Source organism: Pipra filicauda, unplaced genomic scaffold, assembly GCF_003945595.2.
Source record: "Pipra filicauda isolate LSUMZ 115617 unplaced genomic scaffold, ASM394559v2 scaffold289_size944018_pilon, whole genome shotgun sequence".
NCBI lineage: Eukaryota > Metazoa > Chordata > Aves > Passeriformes > Pipridae > Pipra > Pipra filicauda.
Window position 1 is genome coordinate 865122 of NW_024104408.1, and position 18431 is coordinate 883552.

Consider the following 18431-nt stretch of genomic DNA (forward strand, 5'->3'; position numbering starts at 1 on the left):
GTTTCCTTAAGTGTAATTGTGCAGCATCACTGCAGAATTTACTGACAGACTTCTGCCCCTGGTTACAGACTCACATCAGTGATGTTAGTGGAGTGACTGACCCCTGGCCCCTAATGACATAATTTGGCTTACTGACAGCACTTCAGTCTTTTTGAAATATCTTTTATTTAAGGCTATCTATCTATCTACCTATCTACCTATCAGCAATGTATTAAGCCTCAGCATCTTGCTCTGTGTCTGCAGGGTAAACACTGGAGATTTAAGGAATGATGGGGCCCAAGAAATCCATGGCAAAGACAGAGCTAGAACACAGGGTGTCTGCCTCTGCTGCTCTGCTCTATCTCTTCTTGAAGAGGGAACAGCAGAGGAAATTTCAGCTGCCCTGCCCTGAATCCACAGAACTGAGCCCAACAGCTGCTGAACCTGCATCTTGCAAGATCCCAGGGGCTGTGGGATCTGCCTGATGACCAAGTCTGGGAAGATGACCTCAGAGGAAGCCTGTCACACCACACTACGTCCTGCATGCCCAGTCACTCCCAGCATGGCAGGGCAACTCCAGGGCTGTCCATGTTGTGGACAGGGGCTGGGAGGGAGGTGTGCAGGTGGAGCAGAGGGGCAGCATGGAATATGTCATACTTGTAGTTCTTCCACTGACATTTCACCTTCCCTTTGTGTCCTGTGATCTAAAAAGATTTCAAAATAAATGTAGTTTTTCTTCATACCTGGTATTTGACACACGTGTCTCGGGTCAGGAAGATTTCCTCTCCTTTCCTATCCCTCTGTATTGCTCTGAGGAAAGCCACCTTCGAGGCAATGGTGTCGTGATCCTCGAGGTGATATATCAGCTGGATGCTGTCATCTTCGATCATAAAGATACGTTCCTCTACATCTTCGTCAGCAGGCTTTTCTGGATTTCTGTGGAAGCGCTCCTTGATTTGCTAATGGAGGGTGAAAAAAGATATTGAAGCAGCTTAGACAACACAAAACTGGCAAGATTTACAGAATTCAGTAAAAACCCAAGGTAAAAATTGTGCTTTTCTGCCTGGACTACGATGGCATCTCTTGGCCAGTGGTGCTACTGTTCTTGCCTATGTCTGAAAAAATCCAACCACAAAGCTGTTCAAGGCAATACAGAAGTCTCCTATTTGTGGAGCTCCAAGTTAGCTTGGGATGCATCCCTGCCTGAGGCAACTGCAGGGAACAAGGTATTTTGGTGCACAGCAAAGTTTCCCACATTTCCCAACACAGGAAAGGGAAAAGTAGTATGTTGGGTGCTGATCCAAAGACAGGCCACTGCATAGTTCTGTCTTGGCAGCTGAAGTATCTGAGTCATACATACTGACAGATGTCAGATTTCCTCCTCCTTCTGTTCTGTAAATCAGACCTGACAAGAGGAAGAGGTAAATTACCTGCTGGTAACAAATCAGAGTGATGGGACACTTCATCAGGAACCTAAAATGGTATTAGCTTGGGCTCAGCACACAAAATCATTTTACTAGTTTTGAATCTTGTGAAAATTTTGTTCCAAAGTCATAGTCAAGCTTTTTTTCCTTCCTCTGACACACACTTTCCAAGCCATAGTTTCCTAGTTTCATTCAAGCAGCTCGTGACAACTGGTCACACTGTAGCTCTCTGTCAGACAAGCAACTGTGAGCACAGCAGCTGGACAAGGCTTGGACGTCTCATCTGGAGCTCTGCCTCGGCCGTGCCCACTGAGAATGAACCAAAGCCCCAGGCTGTATGCTTTGCACAGTATAAATATCAGAGTGACACATATTTTTCTGTTCCTGCCTTGGCCGTACCACTATAGGCCGGAGGTGAACGTCAGGTCTGGTGCCAGCCATGTCCATTCCGTTCTCCCTTTCGCCGAACTCCACGTGCCGGATGTGCAGGAAGTCATCCCGCCCCACGAAGTACTCGGTCATCTCAGTAGCGCTTTCAACACGTTTCCGGAGGTCATCAGCTCGTGCCTTATGGTAAAACTCCATCGTGTGTCCAGTCTCTGGTTCCAGCGACGTGTAGGTGTGAGCTGAGGACGTACCAGATACATTTTCAGAGTTAGCACACCAGCCGGTAAATCAAATTCATGTAAGAGTGTAAGAAGGGAATGTTACCTCCTCACTGCTGTGTATCAATATGCCATGGCCTAAGGACTGCAGGACAGTTTTTCAGGGCCACTGCCTCCCTTATACAGTAAGGCAGTAGTGAGGGGAGCCTGGACCCTGCTCTTCCCAAACCAGGAATGGACACGGCCACTTTGGGTGAAATGCTGCTTTAGCAAAAGATTTGATGCAGGACTTTCCCCCAGCTGCACAACACCGAGAGACCAAACACAACCCTGAGAAAGTTTCTACTTCTATCACCTCTACTGGTAAAAGTACATTGTATCACCCCTATGATAGCTATGTATTTTTCTAATATATAGAAAAGCACATAGCTGGGGGAGCACTGCCCAGGACTGGAAGCAACAACCCAGTTCTCTACTCTCTACTGGAGAACATATTATTTATCTAGGCAATTTAATCCACAAATTCCCTGGTGATCCCCACACCCCCTGGCCCCTCTCTTCAGCTTTGGGCTTCTGCCACTGCTAGAAGGGATTCATGTAAAGTCCCATGAGCTGCACTGACTGCTCAGATGTGCTGGAATACCTTTAAGAAGGAGGGGATGTCCTGGTTTGAAATAGTCTGTGGTCAGCTGTGTTTGTTTATTCGTTTCTCTCATATCCAACATGTCTTCTCGATTTTTGAACCACTCTGTCACCTCCACTACTTCAGTACCTGGCAGGAGACAAGTCATTTTGCAACCTTAGCTCACCCTGTGGGACATAGTAAAATTCATTGAAGGAGCCCTCAGTGTCTGTCCAAGTACCCTGGGCTCCTGATGTAGCCACAGTGGACATAGTATGGTCACTGGAACTGGCCCTCTGCACAGGGGTATTCTGTAGATGAATCCTAATCTACATTTGAATTATACCTTAAAGAGGGTTTATTCCTCTCCATCAACCAGAACTTAGCTAAATGAATCAGCTCAGGGGTAGAACTTGCCATGGCAGATGGCTATGGTTAAGCAAGAGAAATTCCATCCCAAATATTTAATAATAGTGTCAGGAGCAAAAGGAAATGAGACTGGAGCTATCCAAGAGGGCTGAGGGCAGGACACTGTATGTCCACCCAGGAATCTGCATGGTTTCTTGGACCAGTGCTGAAGAATAATGCTTTCAAGAACAGAGATATCCTCAGGCTGTAGCTGCCCTTTTCTATGGCTCCTGTTGACACCAGTGGGGATAGTGATACTACTGGATCAAATCAAACCAGCCTTCCAATTTCTGAAGACTGAAAATCCAAGCAGCTGACCTGTGACACTGAACAGCTTCACTGGAGTGTAAAATAGATTCAAACTCTCATGGAAATTTTTAGCAATGCTGGAAAGTTCCGGGGCTTGACCAACAGTGAGCGTGATGAAAAGTTTGAGGATATGGTAGATAAGTCCCCCACAAATGTGAAAGGAGGATGAGAAAGCACAAGAGAGACTGGCAGAAAAGGGGCCACCTCCCCCTTTCCATCAGCACGCCCAAGGCTGTGTTTGCTCAATGCATGGGGTGTGTTCACTCATCCCTCTTACAGTCCAAGTCTGCGTAGACGGTGAGTCGTTCCACCAGCCCATCTTCATTCACGTATGGAGCCCATTTCTCCAGTTTTGCTTGCTTGTACAGGATCACCTTCTTCCCTTGGGAATACTGGTTCTCAAATTCTGCAGTGTGCAAGAGAGATGTCAGAAAAATTCACTCCCTTCTACTCAGCCCAAGAAAAAAAAATTTAAGAGGAGAAAACCACGGTCTAAGGGACAACAGGTATTTATTGATTGCCTTCTGCTGCCAGCAAGGCTGTTCAGACCCTGTCTGTTGTGCTTTAAGTTACAATGGTATAATAATTCTTTTCTCTCCCAAAGCAGGTATTTGATAATGCAGGGGCAGTCCCTTGTGCATAGGGGGAACAGAAAGACCATCCCAGCCAAAATTCCCAGCTGGCAGGAAAACACAGTGTGGGTGTGTGTCTGTGGGGGGGTTCCCAGGTGAGACAGTGCAGCATTGAGGGCAGGCATTCGAGCCAATAGCTGTTGTTGCCTTCATCTACTGCACTTCACTGCTACACCTTGACTATCCTGAAGGGAGAACTCTCAAGTGAGATAAACCAATGTGGCAAATCCACTGAAAGTTTAGCTGGGGGGCAAGAAAAGGCACAGGAAGAATACATACCTCTGCAAGACACATTAATTCGGGCTACCCACGATAGTGGCATCTCAAAACTCATGTCAGAGTTTTCCTTCTGAAACAGAAGCAGAGATTTGTGGGTTTGGCAACTTCTCTTAGTGTGCCAGGAGGCATTTTGGCTCTAGAGAGTGCAGCACAGTGATCAGAGCTCAGCACATGAGAGGCTAAGGGAACACAGTGGCAGTTATAAGAGCACATCTCTAGTCAACCATAATTAGATTATCTTTTCCTGGCTAATGCTCGTGCTGGACATGGGATGAATGTGACAGTTGCCATAATGACCAGTTTATTTTATTAAGACCATGAAGGATGCTTTGCTCCCCAGTTATGAGCACAAGCTGAGAAGAGTAGATAGCAGGAGGGAATTGTTACTGGCATTCCTCTGTCCTGCTGTGCGGGTGCAATGCCTGCTTTATCACGCTGTCTTCTCCCAGCAGGACAACATACCATTTTTTGCTTCCAGTACACAGCACTTTTTGGTATATTTGAGGACATAGATTATTTCTGTATTTGGTTGGCAGCTCCACCTCACAGCCAGGAGGGCAGGGTGCTGACCAACACAGAAAGTGTGCATAAAAATTTCAGTCTGGATTTTTTCTTTTTTTTTTTTTTTTTAATTACTTCGCCCCAAAGGTCCATGCACTGGAGACATACAGAGCTCCCCAGCCACTTAGGACACCAGAAGTACCACTGCTTCAGAAAACATCAGAAACTCTCAGAACTCTTCAAGGCTGAGAAGCAATCTGAAGTGCCAACCCAAACCTGGCCAGAGTAGCAGTGATCTGACCTGGAGAGGGCAGCAGGCAGACAGACATACAGGGGCCTATGGACACACTGACTGGATACAGCATCCCCACTGCACGAGAGCCACCTTTGGGTCACTCACCATGTCACCTATGTCTCTCTCAGATGACTCTGTGAGCAGCTTGTTGCTCTCTGGAAGCATAATTTCCCAGCGGATGGCGTCACTCAAGTCAAAGCTGAGATCCTAGGCCATACAGAGAAAAACTCTTTTAATTCCAGGGCAGTCTCAAGGGCCTGACACTAAACTGAACACTGCATTGGTATGTCTGTGGTGCTCTGGACCTGGCTGGGTGTCAGAGAGTTTAAGGATTTCAGAGACCTAAATCTCAATGAGGTGAGCTCATCACTCTTGGCTGGCTGGTGGGACCCCAAAGACCGTCCCTGCACCTGGAGGCTGCAGACCCCTTTCCTCCTGGTGCCTCTGCCACAGATGAGAGCAAGTTGCTGGAAATGCTTCTGCCTCCTTCCTAGGGGCATGCTTGGCCCAGAGGGCAAGTTGCTCTGACTCAGACTCTCATCTCCCAGACTTTGTGTCAGCTGGGGAGTAGCTGAGGTGTGGGAAGAGCCTCACCAAGATCTTTCCTGCCTTGAGCCATGCCTGAGAGGCTCGAAACACCCTCTGCCTCAGAAACTCTTATTTGAGAGAATGAGTGTCTAGCCAGCCTTAAAAGCTGAAATTCTAGCACTGTAAGGGTTTAACAGGTGTGATCTATATTTGTTAGCTCAGAGTCTGGGACGTCCTGGAGTAGTTCCAGAGTCTATGTAATCAGAGCAACATGACCAGAGCCAATACAAGAAATGGTTAAATGGAAACTGGACCACTACTGATCTTGGACTTCCCCAGGACTCATGTCAACCCAACTGTCCCTTTCATGCCCAAGGTGCTAAAGGGCTCCTTACCTTGCAGCCCTTCCGGCAGTCCTGCATGTTCACCCAGTAGTTCCTGTGGTTCCAGATGCTCTCAATCCCAAGGAAGCACTCATCCGTGGTGTTGTGGTTGATTCCCGTGAATGGATTGATGAAGAAGGTCTCAGGAACCTTCCTCTTCCCAGACAGAACCAAAACCCACGCGTGCACCCGTAAGCCACGCAAAGGGTCTCGCTTGGGCTTGTCCTGTGCCTCCTGTAGCACAGAGGACAGAGCAATAATTATTGCCATTTTATTGCCAATTTAGTCCAACCCAATGGCCATCTTATCTTTTCCTCTGCTCACTTTTAAAGAACTCCAGGCCCTTAATGCTCTTCATAAGAGTGAGGTAGTACATACCCAGCACATATTCCTGTGCCAGCACACACTGTGCACCCAGAGGCCAAGTGCTCATGGCCACGATCAGGGTTGTGTCATACTTCATGGAGGAGGGTGGTGAACTCCTCTCTTTGGCCTTTGACCAATGTCTCAGCTCTTCCTCCCAGAGCTTACAGTGAGGTGGACCTTGCTAACTTACCGTGACCACTTCCTCTTCTTCTTCCTTCTTTTGAACATCTTCAACTTCTTCCTTCTTCTTGGCCTTCTGCTGAAGCTCAAACTTGCTCTGTGGCTCTGAAAGGATCTTAACTCTGTATTTTCTGGACTTCTTCACCGGTACCTGACAGAGACCAGGAGAAGAGAGAAAATGTATGGCTTACAGGTACCTCCCAGTTCCCAAAACTTGGCATTTTACAGTACTGCAACTGGAGAGCCTCCTAAGGAGCTGTGGAAAATCACTCAGAAGATCCCTTGGTGAGGTCCCCGGTACAGACTGAAAGCCAGTGTGGATCTGAAGCTGTTCCCCCCTATCTCAGCTCAGGAGCTCACTGGCCATGAACGGGCTGACCATGCATGCTGGGCTCCTCCCTGCCTGCTCACTGCAGGTCTCACCTCCTGTGGCTTCTTGAGCAGCGGGCACGGATCCTGAGTCTGGTCCAGGGCGCATATCTCCTGGGTGGCGTACCCGTGCACGCAGTAGGCGTCATAGCCGGCCCCGATCAGCAGGGAGCACAACAGCACAGTGAAGTCAAAGCAGTTCCCCCGCTGGTACTTCAGGATGGTGGTTGGGGAATAGAGTGAACTGGGCTTGAAAGAGAGAGATCCATGTTCATAGTGCTCGTCTTGTGGAGCTGAAACATGCACCAGGCAGAGAGCAGGGGAGAGAGGGCATTGCCCACATCGCTGGGCTCTGCACCCCTAGGGAATATGTATATAACATTCCTATATGAGCCACAGACTCTAAAAGTCCCCTCCAAAGTGATCGGGGGAAATTCTGACCCCAAATCTGGTGACAAATTTAACCACAGGTAGAAATGAGCGAGGCAAGCTCATCTAACTGCTGAAAACTTAATACTAAACGCAACTCTGGAATGATGCTTCCCTCCATCTCCAGCTGCTCTGTCTGCAGCATTTCCAAGGAAAAAAAACCTATAAGCTAAATTATATTTCAAAGGAGGAACTTCTGGCCCTCACCAGTGAGCAAGCAAAGGGATCAGTACGTACATACTGCATGTAGAGAGGTTCTACATAGTCTACTCTCACCCATATCTCAGGCATCACCCTAGGTGACCAAGGCAGTCTCCATCTGCTAAACAGAGATACCTCTCTGTGGTCACAAAGTGCCAGAGTTCCTCTTGAGACCCTGGGACTCTTGGGACACACTTGGCCAGCACGTGGCCAGTGTAGATTGTTTGGGTCACTCTGTTGTCCTTGCTAGCAAGGAGTGTGTTCCTTTTGTCATGGCTGATTCACAATGGCCAAGAACTTGCCCTAGCTCTGGCATCATCTTTGCTAACCTGGAAATCTCTTTTCAGCCATCCCAAAATATCCCCAAGGTTGGGAATAGAAATGTCTGAAGCCCCTAAGAACGGGTCACTGAGGTCAAGCATCATCCCATAGGCTTTACGTGCTCCTCTGTTCCAAGGTGTCCTGCTCTCCGGAGGGGAAGCTTGTCAGCCATTGCCACCCACAGTGGACCAGCTGGTCATCTGGGCTGGCTGAAAGCAGGGGCAGGCTTGGTCTTGTGGAAATGGTGCTTAATTACTTGAAAGGTACAACACTGAACTCCCACTGGGATTGTGGGTCCACCAGAGTGCACAGGGACTGGGAAAATCAGGGGGTTGCCTAAATAATGAGGGAATGATGGAAGAGTCAAATCCCAGCCCCTGGGGCTTCCCACTGTGTTCTGCTGAGAGGCCCTTCTGTCACCTCTCTTCTGTTCCTGAAGGGACTGCAGCCCCTTTCTTACCGGTGTGATAGGACACTTGAGGGGCTCCATGGTGAGGTAATTAGAGACAAAGCTGGCACAGCCTGACCAGTGGTACAGCTCTGGATAAGGCAGCAGGGTTGGCCTCAGTGTTGTGCTAACAAACTTCTGTAGGGCAACAAGAGGACTTTGGTTAGCCAGCTGACGCCTGGAAGAGTTTCCTGTCCAAAGCCATCGTCAGCCCACCCCTGGATGTTGCAGCTCTCATTCAGGACCTCCCTAGAGCATATCAACAGCACCAGTATCCCTCCTCATCTGCTTCAAGATGGAAATTACATAGGGTTGGAAAGCTGTCTGCTTGGCTGTGGCTGAAACTTCAAGCTCATCTCAGACATTTTCAAGCAAGACAAATAGCTACTGCCCTTCCCAGCTTTTACATCCTCCAGCATGTTCTCCCTTGCATGTTAATGATATAACAAATTTTGGGGAAAGCCCGTACAAAGAAGTAATTCCAGATATCTTGGGGAACATCAGGTCCAAAACTAGACAACAGTTGTGCAGCTTGGGCCCAGGGAAAAAAAAACACAGACCACAAACTTCCACATTTACTTCCTTCCCCATAACTTCTGCAAAGTTCAGAGTACGACCTAACTCTGGATCCATATTCCACATCTGTGACTAAGCCTGAACCTTATTTATTTCACGTGTTTCTTTTACTTTCCTTTATGCTTCTATGGTCTTTCCCATTTTCTAAGCACCACGCTGGAGGGCTGTGAGCTGCCTGCAGCCCACATAGCACCACCACCACAAGGTACAACGTGCTTGTGAATTTGGACAGCCAGGGTGTTCCCAGGGTTCTATGTTCCTGCTCAGGGGCTGCGGGTTCAGCAAGAGGGAGGCCAGGAGGGAGGGAGGGCAAGAAGGGCTGCTGTCCTTCCCCAGCATTTGGCACTATGGAAGGCGAGTGCTCCCTGCGCTGTGGCCCAGCCCCACATCACCCCATACCTCCACGCCACACTCGTTGACGGGGTGGAGGAAGAGCGGTTTGCGGTCAGGGCAGACGTGAGTGTACTGCTGGAGGAAATGGTCAGCGATGTGCAGCAGCTTCTTTTCCCGCCGGGAATTTGTCTTGTACGAAGATGGTAAGCGGGACGTGTCAATGGAGCTCCAGTCAAAGGCACTTCCATGGCAGGAGGAGGAAGAGAGACATAGGTAATAAGCCAGGAGAATACAGGCAAGATGACCCGCTATCAAAACATGGCAAGCTGATATATGCATAGAGACTCAAGGGATCTTTAAACAGTGTGAGAGGCTCAGAGGATCTTCACACAGTGGTGAATGGAGGTACAATCAAGTGAGTTGCCTTGTCTTGCACGTGCACGCTCTTGGACAAACACACCAGGCACATGTAACTGCTTACTCCACTCCCTGTGTGAGGGGACACCACATCCCATCCACACGTGTGCAATCTCCCCACGGGCCCTAAAAGGGCTCATCCCAGTAAGAACCAGACACAAGTGACTTACGGTACATCGCTTGAGACACTGTCTTTCTCCTCAGGCACCTTTGTGTCCTCGTCCTGGAGGCTGTCACTGGTGTTCAAAGAGTTCGGGTCTTCAGCTGCTTGCTCCACTTCCTCCGTCTCCTCCAGGACCTCCATTCTGCCTGGCACTGCAGAAATACACACACCAGGGTGAATTCAGGGGTGGGACCCAGCTAGATAGCAACACAGAAACACTCGCATTGTGGCCGCAGTGGTTTGTTATGTGAGCATGGCTGAAGCAGCCAGAAGTGTGACAATAAAGGGCGAGCACTGAAAGTGAGTTTGGACTGGGCTTGGTCAATAAGTGGCTCCTGTGTTTCCAGACACCCCAAGCGTGGGGGAGACGGCAGAGCAGGCAAAGCCTGGCTCGGTAGGGCACAGCACATCCCCATGTTCAGCCTGTGTCCCCCGTGCCCTCCCTCCTGCCCGGGGTGCTGCTGGCGGGGCAGCAGTTCCATCAACCCGCTGGGCACCGGCCGACGGCCCCTGCGGCCGCCCGGGGGCCTTGGAGCAGGGGGACGCTCGGCGGAGCCGGCAGCCTCCAAGGGCAGCGGCTGCTCCGTATCGCGGCCCGGCGGCGGCGGGGCTGTTTGTTTGGCGGTGCCCGCGGTCGGGCTGACCCCGAGCGGGGCACACAGCGGGGGGAGGCAGCGCCCGGCCGCCCCCGCCGCCCCCTCACCCCGCGGCTCCCAAGGGCAGCGCTGCCGCGGCCGCCACCGCCTCCCCGGGGGCCGCGCCACCATGGCAACGGGGACACGGCGGGGCCTGCGGCTCCGCCCGGCCCGGCATCCCCCCGGCCTCCCCTCGGGGTCCCCGCCAGACCTCCCGCCACCCCCGGCAGGCCACAGACCCAGGTCCCGGGGGCTCCTCGCGTGCCCCCCGCGCTCCGCCCGGGCTGCCCCGGCCCCCGCAGCGCTGCCCGGCGCCTCCCCCGGCCCGGCCGCCCCCGCGCCCGCAACGGCTGCCCCGGGGCCGTTGGGAGAAGGGACAACGCGGGGCAGCGATGGGGCACAGGGAGGGGATGGCGGGCAGACCCCACCCGAGAGCACGGCTGAGCCATCGCCCCTCTGAGACCTGCTCCGAAACTCACGAGTTTGGCTCTCTTGAAATAAAAGTTCTCCCCCCACCTGCCCCGCCATCCTTCTCCTCTGTTGCGGAAGCACTCGCCCAAAAGCCGGCACCAAGGGATGGCAGGAGGACTTTTTATTTTTATTTTTATTAATTTTATTATTTTTATTATTTTTATTATTTTTATTTTATATTTTTATTTTTATTCATATTTTTCCTTATTTTTCTTCTTTTTCTTTTCCTCTTCTTCTTCCTTCTCCTTTTCCTCTCCCTTTTCTCTTCTTCTTTTTTTTTCTTTTTTCCTTTTTTCTTTTTTTTTTCTTTTTAATTGGCAGTCCATTAGGCTGTAAGCAGGGTCAGGTGATAAACTCTTTTGTTTTCTGGGGTTTTTGTTGTGGTTGGGAAAAAATATGGATGGATGGATGGATGAATATTCACATTAGCTGCTATGTTATGGTAACTGTAGCAATTAAAGCTCTGAGGAAGCAAAGAGTACAATCAATATATACCAAGAAGCATCATCTTGAGTGATTACTGCTGTTTGCAAATGGTTACTGTTGCCCAAATGGCATGAAGCTGCGTTGAGGGGGGCAGGGGGAAGATTAGGTTGGATATTAGGAAAAGGTTCTTTATCCAGACAGTAGCACTGGAACAGGATCCCCAGGGAAGTGGTAGCAACACCAAGCCTGACAAGAGACCAAAGAGTGTTTGGACAATGCTTTCAAGCACATGATGGGATTGTTGGGGCTGTCCTGTGCAGGGCCAGGAATTGGACTCAATGATCCTTGTGGGTCCCTGCCAACTCAGGATGTTCTGTGATTCACACTGAGGTAGGACCAAGCCCTCATCCCTCCATCTCCCACCAGTACTTCTCAGCAGCTCTTAGATGCCAGAAGTCAATAAAAACACAGCTCAAGCAAATGTATGTTGTGGTTGCAAAACTGCCTGTACTCAGTATCCAGAGTTATCTGGCCTTCACATGTGCCACTGTGGTATCTGTTGCTACTGCTGCATCAAAAACAGGTACCACAAAACCAGCTGGATACACCAGCTGGGGTACACCGGTACACTGAGATCCCTGGGGGTTTTGCAGATAGTCCCGCTGTTTGGAATCCCACTGGGACTGTGAAATGGGTCAGTGTTCACAGGCCATTGGCTCACTGGAAGGGCCATCCATGCCAGAGGATGGACTTTCACGGAGAGTCCTTTCCTCCCCGGCCCTGAAGGATGCTAAGCTGGCTCTTGTGCAATCGCAGAGGCAGCGTGTTTGCGTGGGGGAGAGGGATGAGCTGCCAGGAGGTGATATAAGGCGGGAAGCAGGGAGCACGGGCAGCAGGGAGCACGGGAAGCAGGGAGCACGGGAAGCAGGGAGCACGGAGTGGCCTCGGGGCAGCGGTGGGTGGGTGGAGGAGCAGAGCGTGGCCTGGCGATGGTAAGTGGGATGAAATCAAGGTGGTGGGATCTCTCAGGACTGGAGCAGGGAATAAACCCCCCTTGCCCAGCAGTCCAGCAGTCACACTTGGGCTTGGTGGAGGGGTGGAAGGGTGCGTGTGCTGCCGGACCAGAGTGGGGCTTTTGGCATTGGCTTTGTCCTGCTCTCAGACAGAGCATTGCCCAGCCATCAGCCCTGGCTGACTCACATCCACATCTCTGATAAGGAGAATCCAGTGTTCAGGGCTGTTCCAGGACTGTGCCATTAGTTTCCCTAAAGAAATCCATTATCTGTACCGACAGCGGAGGTGACTTAATCTGCGTCTTTTTTTCACTAATTTTAGTTGTGTTCAAGGCTTTGGTTTTGGGGGGTTTTATCCTGTTGTCTCCTTGTTATAGATATGAGTCACTGGAAAAGTGAGGATCCTTTTGAAAATCCTAACTTTTCAAAAGAGCTGTAGTGGGAAGAGGGAAACTCCTTCCCTCTTTGGGGAGCCCAGACTGATGCCTCACCTCTGCAGTTTTACTCAAAGTGCCTGTTCTCACTGAAATGTGGCTTTATCACTGTCAGCACATCCCTGCAGGTCTAAGGGCTGCTTTCTCCCACCTTATCTTTCTGGAATCTCTACCTAAATTCAGAACAGTATTTGACCCTTGTGTTAGCCTGAGGGGGTAGGAAATTACTTTGTGCCATCGAACCTAAGAAATATAGTACAGATATTATTGCATCCATGCTTGAGGGTTCACTGTTTCTGAATGACTGCAAACATGTCCAGCGAGCATGGTACAAACCCAAGTTACCCAGAGCCTGCTTGTTTCTCCAGGAAAGGACTGTGAGATGTTTGTTGCTGTTCTCTGTGCTCTGCCTGGCTGGCTGTGAAGTCAACAAGGGTGAGTTTCCCTGTACTCTGTCCCTGCTGGGTCATTGATGGGTAGTATGGAAAGATCCTTACCCCTAGGCAAGAATCTCAGCTTCTGAGAGCTGTGCAGGTCTTCCTGCAGTGGGACGAGTTCGTGCTCACATCTCTCATCAGGGAGATGTTCTTGCTGCATTTTGGCTCACTTGCCTTTTTTTGCTGCAGGTGAGCTGGGGAGCACACATGGCCTGAGGCCACGGGTTGCCGTCCACCCCAAGAGAAGCCCAGATGCCTGCCTGTCCAACCCGTGCCAGCACCAGGGACACTGCCAGGTGGTGGGGGACAGACCAGTTTGCAGCTGCAAACCAGGCTTCAAAGGGGAATTCTGCCAAGGTAGGGCTGGGAATGCTGGTGAGCCCTCCCCAGTCTGTCCAGGGGCACCAGAGGGAAGGGTGATGGGCACAATGCACTGGTATTACCATTACCATCCCACCTCCTGGTTCAGGTCCATTCCCCACCGCTGTAACCACATCCTCGACTACATGTTGGTACAAGACCCAGTCACAGGGCATTTTCTTCTTCCCAAAAAGCTTCAATTCCTTAATTCCTTGGCTGTGCTGTGGTGTAGCTGTGCCAGGGCAGCATGACATGCTGCAGGGCACAGCTGCCCCACCGTCTCAGAACAACCACGCACATTCTGGCACAGCTACAGTGAAGCCCCTTCCAGGCACTATCCAAAAACTGTGTCTTCTTCCTCTGAAGGACAGGGTTGCTGTCCCTGTCTGGTGCCCTTGGCAGACTGTGGGGATTCTGTGGACAGAAGCCCTCGGAAGGGGCCAGGCCCACAACATCTGCCTTTATGTCTTGAGCTTAAGGACTGTGTCTGTTCGGAGTAGTGGCAGCCATGGACTTGTGCAGCTCTTAGAAAATACCAGACCCACATTAACTTCTGCATGTTCCCAAAGGTCTGTCTTTTGCCCAGTGTCTCTGAAGAGCCCTACCAGCAGCCTCCACCGAGGCTGGGATGAGGGTCTGCTGAGCTCAGTGGGACTGTGCCATCCCACAGCTGACGTAGGGCTCCTTCAGGCCTCTTCCTTATTGCTATTGCAGATGGCTTTTTCCCCCAGATGTGGTACTGAAGCTGGCCTGTGAGGAGGAGTATATGAAGATGATGGTGAGGAAGGAGGTGTTTGAACTCTTGAAAATCCCACGGGAGCTTGTCCACTTGAAGAACCAAGCGTGCAAGGTCTCAGAAAAGGAAGAAGAGGGTGAGCTGTTTTTTTCAGCCACTCTCACTGGTGAAAACCACACTGCCTGTGGGTCAATAATCCAGGTAAGGATCCAGCAGACACTTTCTGCATAGCTCCAAAGCCATGAGAGGAGCAGACATGCTAAGTGGGGACAGCAAAGGGAAGCCTCAAAGGCTTTTCCTTTTTCATCTAGGTGTTGTAAAGTTCTCCTTCCCTTTGAAAGGCTTCCCTGGGGATGTCAGAAGCCTCTGCTGCTGTGCTGGCAGCACATTTTGCCTGATTTAGCAGAACATGGAAGTCTCAGTGTGTGCTTCACTAGCTGATAACAGCCTTCAGCTTTGTGGCCACACCCTCTGAGCTCTGCAGCCCCGTCCCCTTGGCCCCTCACTTGCTTCATGGATCAGGAAGGGTGCAGAGGAACTGGTGCTCCAGCTCTGCATTTTGCAGAAGAGCCCTCACCCGTGCTCACTGTGCTGACTCCTGCCTGCTCTGCTGGTGGCTCCCAGTAGCCCCCGAACACAAGGCTTGAGCTGAAACCCCAGCAGATATCCAGGCCTGGAGCAGCTACAGCTGAGTTGCACCGAGCTGGAGCTTGGATCTCTGTGTATGCATTTAGCCGTAATCTGGACACTTGATTTCTGTGTCATTCCAGAAAAACAACTCCCATGTCTCCTACTCCAACGTCATTGAGTCAGAGCAGGAAGCCCATGGGGCCATGATCTCCCGGAGTTTTCAGCTGGAAGTGCATTTCTCCTGCATCTACGCCTATGAGCAGGTGGTGAGGCTGCCCTTCGCTCTCACTGCTGTTGACAAGTGAGTGGTGCCATTTGTCCTTGCTGCTGACATGGTGTCTTTGAGCTCGCAGAAAAGCAGATGCCTTCAATGAGGTGATCTGCAAAGGCCCTGGGGAGCCCCTAGAGAGCCCTGAGAGCAATGCCAGACATGCTGATCTGCCATCCTAGCCTCTCTTTTTCTTCCCAATGTGTTTTTTCAACACAAGGTTTGGGCCTGGGGCAGAGCCAAAAAGGGGCACACACAATCTGCCTTTCTCCTGTCCTCACTGCTTGAAACCAACTCCAAAAAACGAAGGGTGGGAACTGGAAGAGGCCCCCACTAGGCTCCCATGGAGGTGCAGGGTTAGAATTGCCTTTCTTGGAGCCCTCGCCGGCCAGCAGGTCAATGGGAACCACTGCAGCTCTTTGCTTCTGTCCACGCATGGCACAGAAGGCAGCTCAGGGCCTGGCTCTCACAAGGCTCCACCTGGGAACAGAGGCACATCCAGAGTCAAAGCACCTGCATCAGTGGCCTGACTTGTGCTACATCCTTCCTGCTTTCTCATTCTGTTTGGGAGCCCTCATCCTCTGCTCTCCTCTCCTCTCTTCGTCACTGTTCCCAGGCTGGTGCAGTCCGTGGTCAGGGAAGGACACTTCAATGTCAGCATGAGACTGTACAAGTCCCCCTCCTACCTCCAGCCTTATCACCTGCCGGCTGTGGCCGTCCCCGTCACGGACACACTCTATGTCCTGCTGAAGATAGAAGGACAGCACCAGCTCAAGTACTTCCTGCTGAGTATTTTGGACTGCTGGGCCACCCCAAGCATGGATCCCTTCCAGAGCGTGCAGCACAAGCTGATCGAGCAGGGGTGAGTGGAGAGCCCTCAGCACACTCGGTCTCCTTGCACCACGAGCACAGTCACATCTCTTTCCTGGGTGCTAAGGACAGGAGCAATGAGCAATGACACCATCGTTGCTCATAGGTGGAACCTGTGGGAGACACCATTATCAAACAGCCAGAACAGCCCCACAATGAGCCTCCAAAAAACTCTGAACTGAGTCCCCTCTCCTGCTCTGCTGCCAACAGTGCTGCCTTCCTTCTGGTGTTGCTCCTGGCCAGCTAGGGAGGCAAAGGGCAAGAGGAGGAGAGGGGAGACTCTGCTGGGATATGCAGATGTCTCCATGAAAATCCTGCCTTAGAGGTGGCTGCAGCCAAGCTAAAGCCAGAAATGTGTCTATCTGGGAAGTGGGAACCACAGCCAGGCTCACTCCACCCCTGCAGAGCAGCTGTGGCCCCACAGAGCAAGACATAAGCCAGCTCCTGGACTGCTAGCAGCTCCTCCCTGAGCTGGGCACAACACAGATTCCAAGGAAAGGCATCCCCACCGGCACTGAGGAAGAAATAGGCCTGTTCAGCAAAGCCTACGGGCTGCACCTGGTCTTTGTGGGATCTGGTGTTCCAGGCTGGGATGCTTCCCCTCATTTGGCACTCACTGACCCAGCTGTCATGTCCCAGGTGTCCCCATGATAAGACAGTGACCTACCTGAATGCCATTGGAGAGAGCAGTACCGCCAAGTTCAGCTTCCAGATGTTTCAGTTTGTTGGTTACCCCGAGGTGTTCCTGCACTGCCGTGTCCGGCTCTGTCTCCCCAACGGTCCAGAGCCCTGTGCCAAGGTGAGCCCTTGCTGTTCTGTACCATCACCTGGCCAGGTGTGGTGCTGGGGAAGGCATGCTCCTTGCAGTAGGGGCTCTGCTCTGGTTCTGGGTGCCTCACACAACAAACATCGGGAGCTCACCCCAGTGCCCTGAACCAAAGGCACAAGGGCTTGAACCCAACGGAGAGCTCCTTTCCCTCTTCCCTCTGGCTATTGGGTATTTGCAGGAGGAGAAGTCGATGCCAGGATTTGGGGAGGAATGGGCTAAGGTTCTTTAGGACCTGGTTCTTCTCATGCTCTGGGGTCCTGACTGCTCCCAGGCTGCGGCCCCAGTAGGGTCTCTGCCAGCAGGAGACCTCCAGGATGGCCCTTGCCCTTTGAGCAGGCTTTTCCCCTGTCCTCTGGTTCCATCACCCTTCTCTTGGCCCTGTTGACAGCAATGCCCAAGGCACTTGAAGAGCAAGAGGGCGCTGGTGGATGACTACAACAAGATTGTCTCCTATGGGCCCATCCACCTGCTGGCTGCTCCTTCCTCAGGAGCAGAGACCCACCATTCCAGCACTGACCAACAGGACCTGGTGGGTATGTATGTCCTTCTGGGGAGAACAGGAGCAGCTCCCAGACCCTTGCCACTCTCTAGGTAGTGCTAGGTTGTTAAAAAGGGCTGCTAAAGTCTGTGCACAGAAGCGTGGAGTCCTTCGGGTGTCATGGCCATGCACGGCAAATTCCAAAGCCAAACCAGCACAGAGCTCTGTGTGAGTGGCTCCATGCCAGGCACAGGTTGGGATGAACAGGGGAGCTGGGCAGGAAGGGACCCGAAACCAGAAGACTGTTGGTGCAGCACCCCAGCCAGGGAAGGCTGGGTCTTCACACTGGACCTCTGCATCACCAGCCCAGCAAGGCAGGCTCCTCCTGAGCACCAAGGGCAATCCAGGATATTCAAGCAGCAGTCCAGGACCAGGGTTGGGGACAAGCCCACCTACAGCATAGCTCAGACCAGGCATTGAATGCTGAGCCCTTGGGCAGCAGGGGTGGGTAGAGGCCATTTGGGGTGACTGAGTCCTATTAGTGCCCTCAGGATTCCGAAGTACCCCCAGCTCCAGTGGCTCCTGCCCTGCACAGGAGGTGACCTCCCCCAAATCCATCCCCAGGCAGGAGATGCTGCACTGGGGCTCAGAGCTGGCTCGGGGGACCCAGATATGTCACGAGTCTCTCTCCTCTTTGGCAGGACCCAGCCCGTGGCTGCCTGGGGCCCTCGTCCTGCTGTGTGTGCTCGGTGTGCTCACCGTGGCTGCGGCGGCCGTCAGCGTGGGGCGGCGAACGGGTTAGGAAACAGCTGTTTCCAAATAAATGTGACAGTGGCAAAGAGCCTCTTGCCTGTGTCTTTATGGGCTTGGGGGGGAAGGAAGTGATGGTTGGACACAAACAGTGCGTGAAGGTTGAGGCACATCAGAGTGTTTCTGTTCCCTGTAGCATCCCCAGGACTTTCTCATTCCCTCAGGGCCCAGGCTCTCTAAACTCAAAGCATGTACCCTGGGCTGGGAAGGTCCTTCTTCCTGTGTTCCTCTTCCCCAGAGAGTCACCCTCTGGGGAAGTGGGGTGA

General features: G+C 51.7%; 2 protein-coding genes and 1 long non-coding RNA gene across 3 annotated transcripts in view; 2 read left to right on the forward strand and 1 right to left on the reverse strand.

Annotated features, from left to right (window-relative positions):
• LOC120323565 overlaps window positions 1–721 on the forward strand; it is a 4677-nt gene extending 3956 nt beyond the window's left edge. The window contains exon 2 of the long non-coding RNA XR_005564143.1: window positions 244–721. This is a non-coding gene — a long non-coding RNA (uncharacterized LOC120323565). The remainder of the gene's footprint in view (window positions 1–243) is intronic.
• Window positions 1–10731, reverse strand: part of DRC7 (dynein regulatory complex subunit 7) — a 13058-nt gene extending 2327 nt beyond the window's left edge. The window contains exons 1-13 of the mRNA XM_027734042.2: window positions 10643–10731; window positions 9776–9920; window positions 9255–9429; window positions 8292–8417; window positions 6935–7129; window positions 6522–6662; window positions 5978–6199; window positions 5160–5261; window positions 4259–4328; window positions 3625–3753; window positions 2652–2780; window positions 1803–2029; window positions 723–938 (exon numbers count right to left, since the gene is read on the reverse strand). Coding sequence (XP_027589843.1) covers window positions 723–938; window positions 1803–2029; window positions 2652–2780; window positions 3625–3753; window positions 4259–4328; window positions 5160–5261; window positions 5978–6199; window positions 6522–6662; window positions 6935–7129; window positions 8292–8417; window positions 9255–9429; window positions 9776–9909 — 1866 coding nt within the window. The 5' untranslated portion in view covers window positions 9910–9920; window positions 10643–10731. The remainder of the gene's footprint in view (window positions 1–722; window positions 939–1802; window positions 2030–2651; window positions 2781–3624; window positions 3754–4258; window positions 4329–5159; window positions 5262–5977; window positions 6200–6521; window positions 6663–6934; window positions 7130–8291; window positions 8418–9254; window positions 9430–9775; window positions 9921–10642) is intronic.
• A 2291-nt stretch (window positions 10732–13022) lies between these two features.
• LOC113994697 (pancreatic secretory granule membrane major glycoprotein GP2-like) lies at window positions 13023–18179 on the forward strand. Its single transcript, XM_027734037.2, has 8 exons — window positions 13023–13182; window positions 13374–13541; window positions 14276–14481; window positions 15051–15211; window positions 15795–16040; window positions 16688–16847; window positions 17266–17410; window positions 18057–18179. Exons 1-8 carry the CDS (start codon window positions 13023–13025, stop codon window positions 18155–18157), a joined length of 1347 nt encoding a protein of 448 aa, XP_027589838.2. The 3' UTR covers window positions 18158–18179.
• The last annotated feature ends 252 nt before the right edge of the window (window positions 18180–18431 follow it).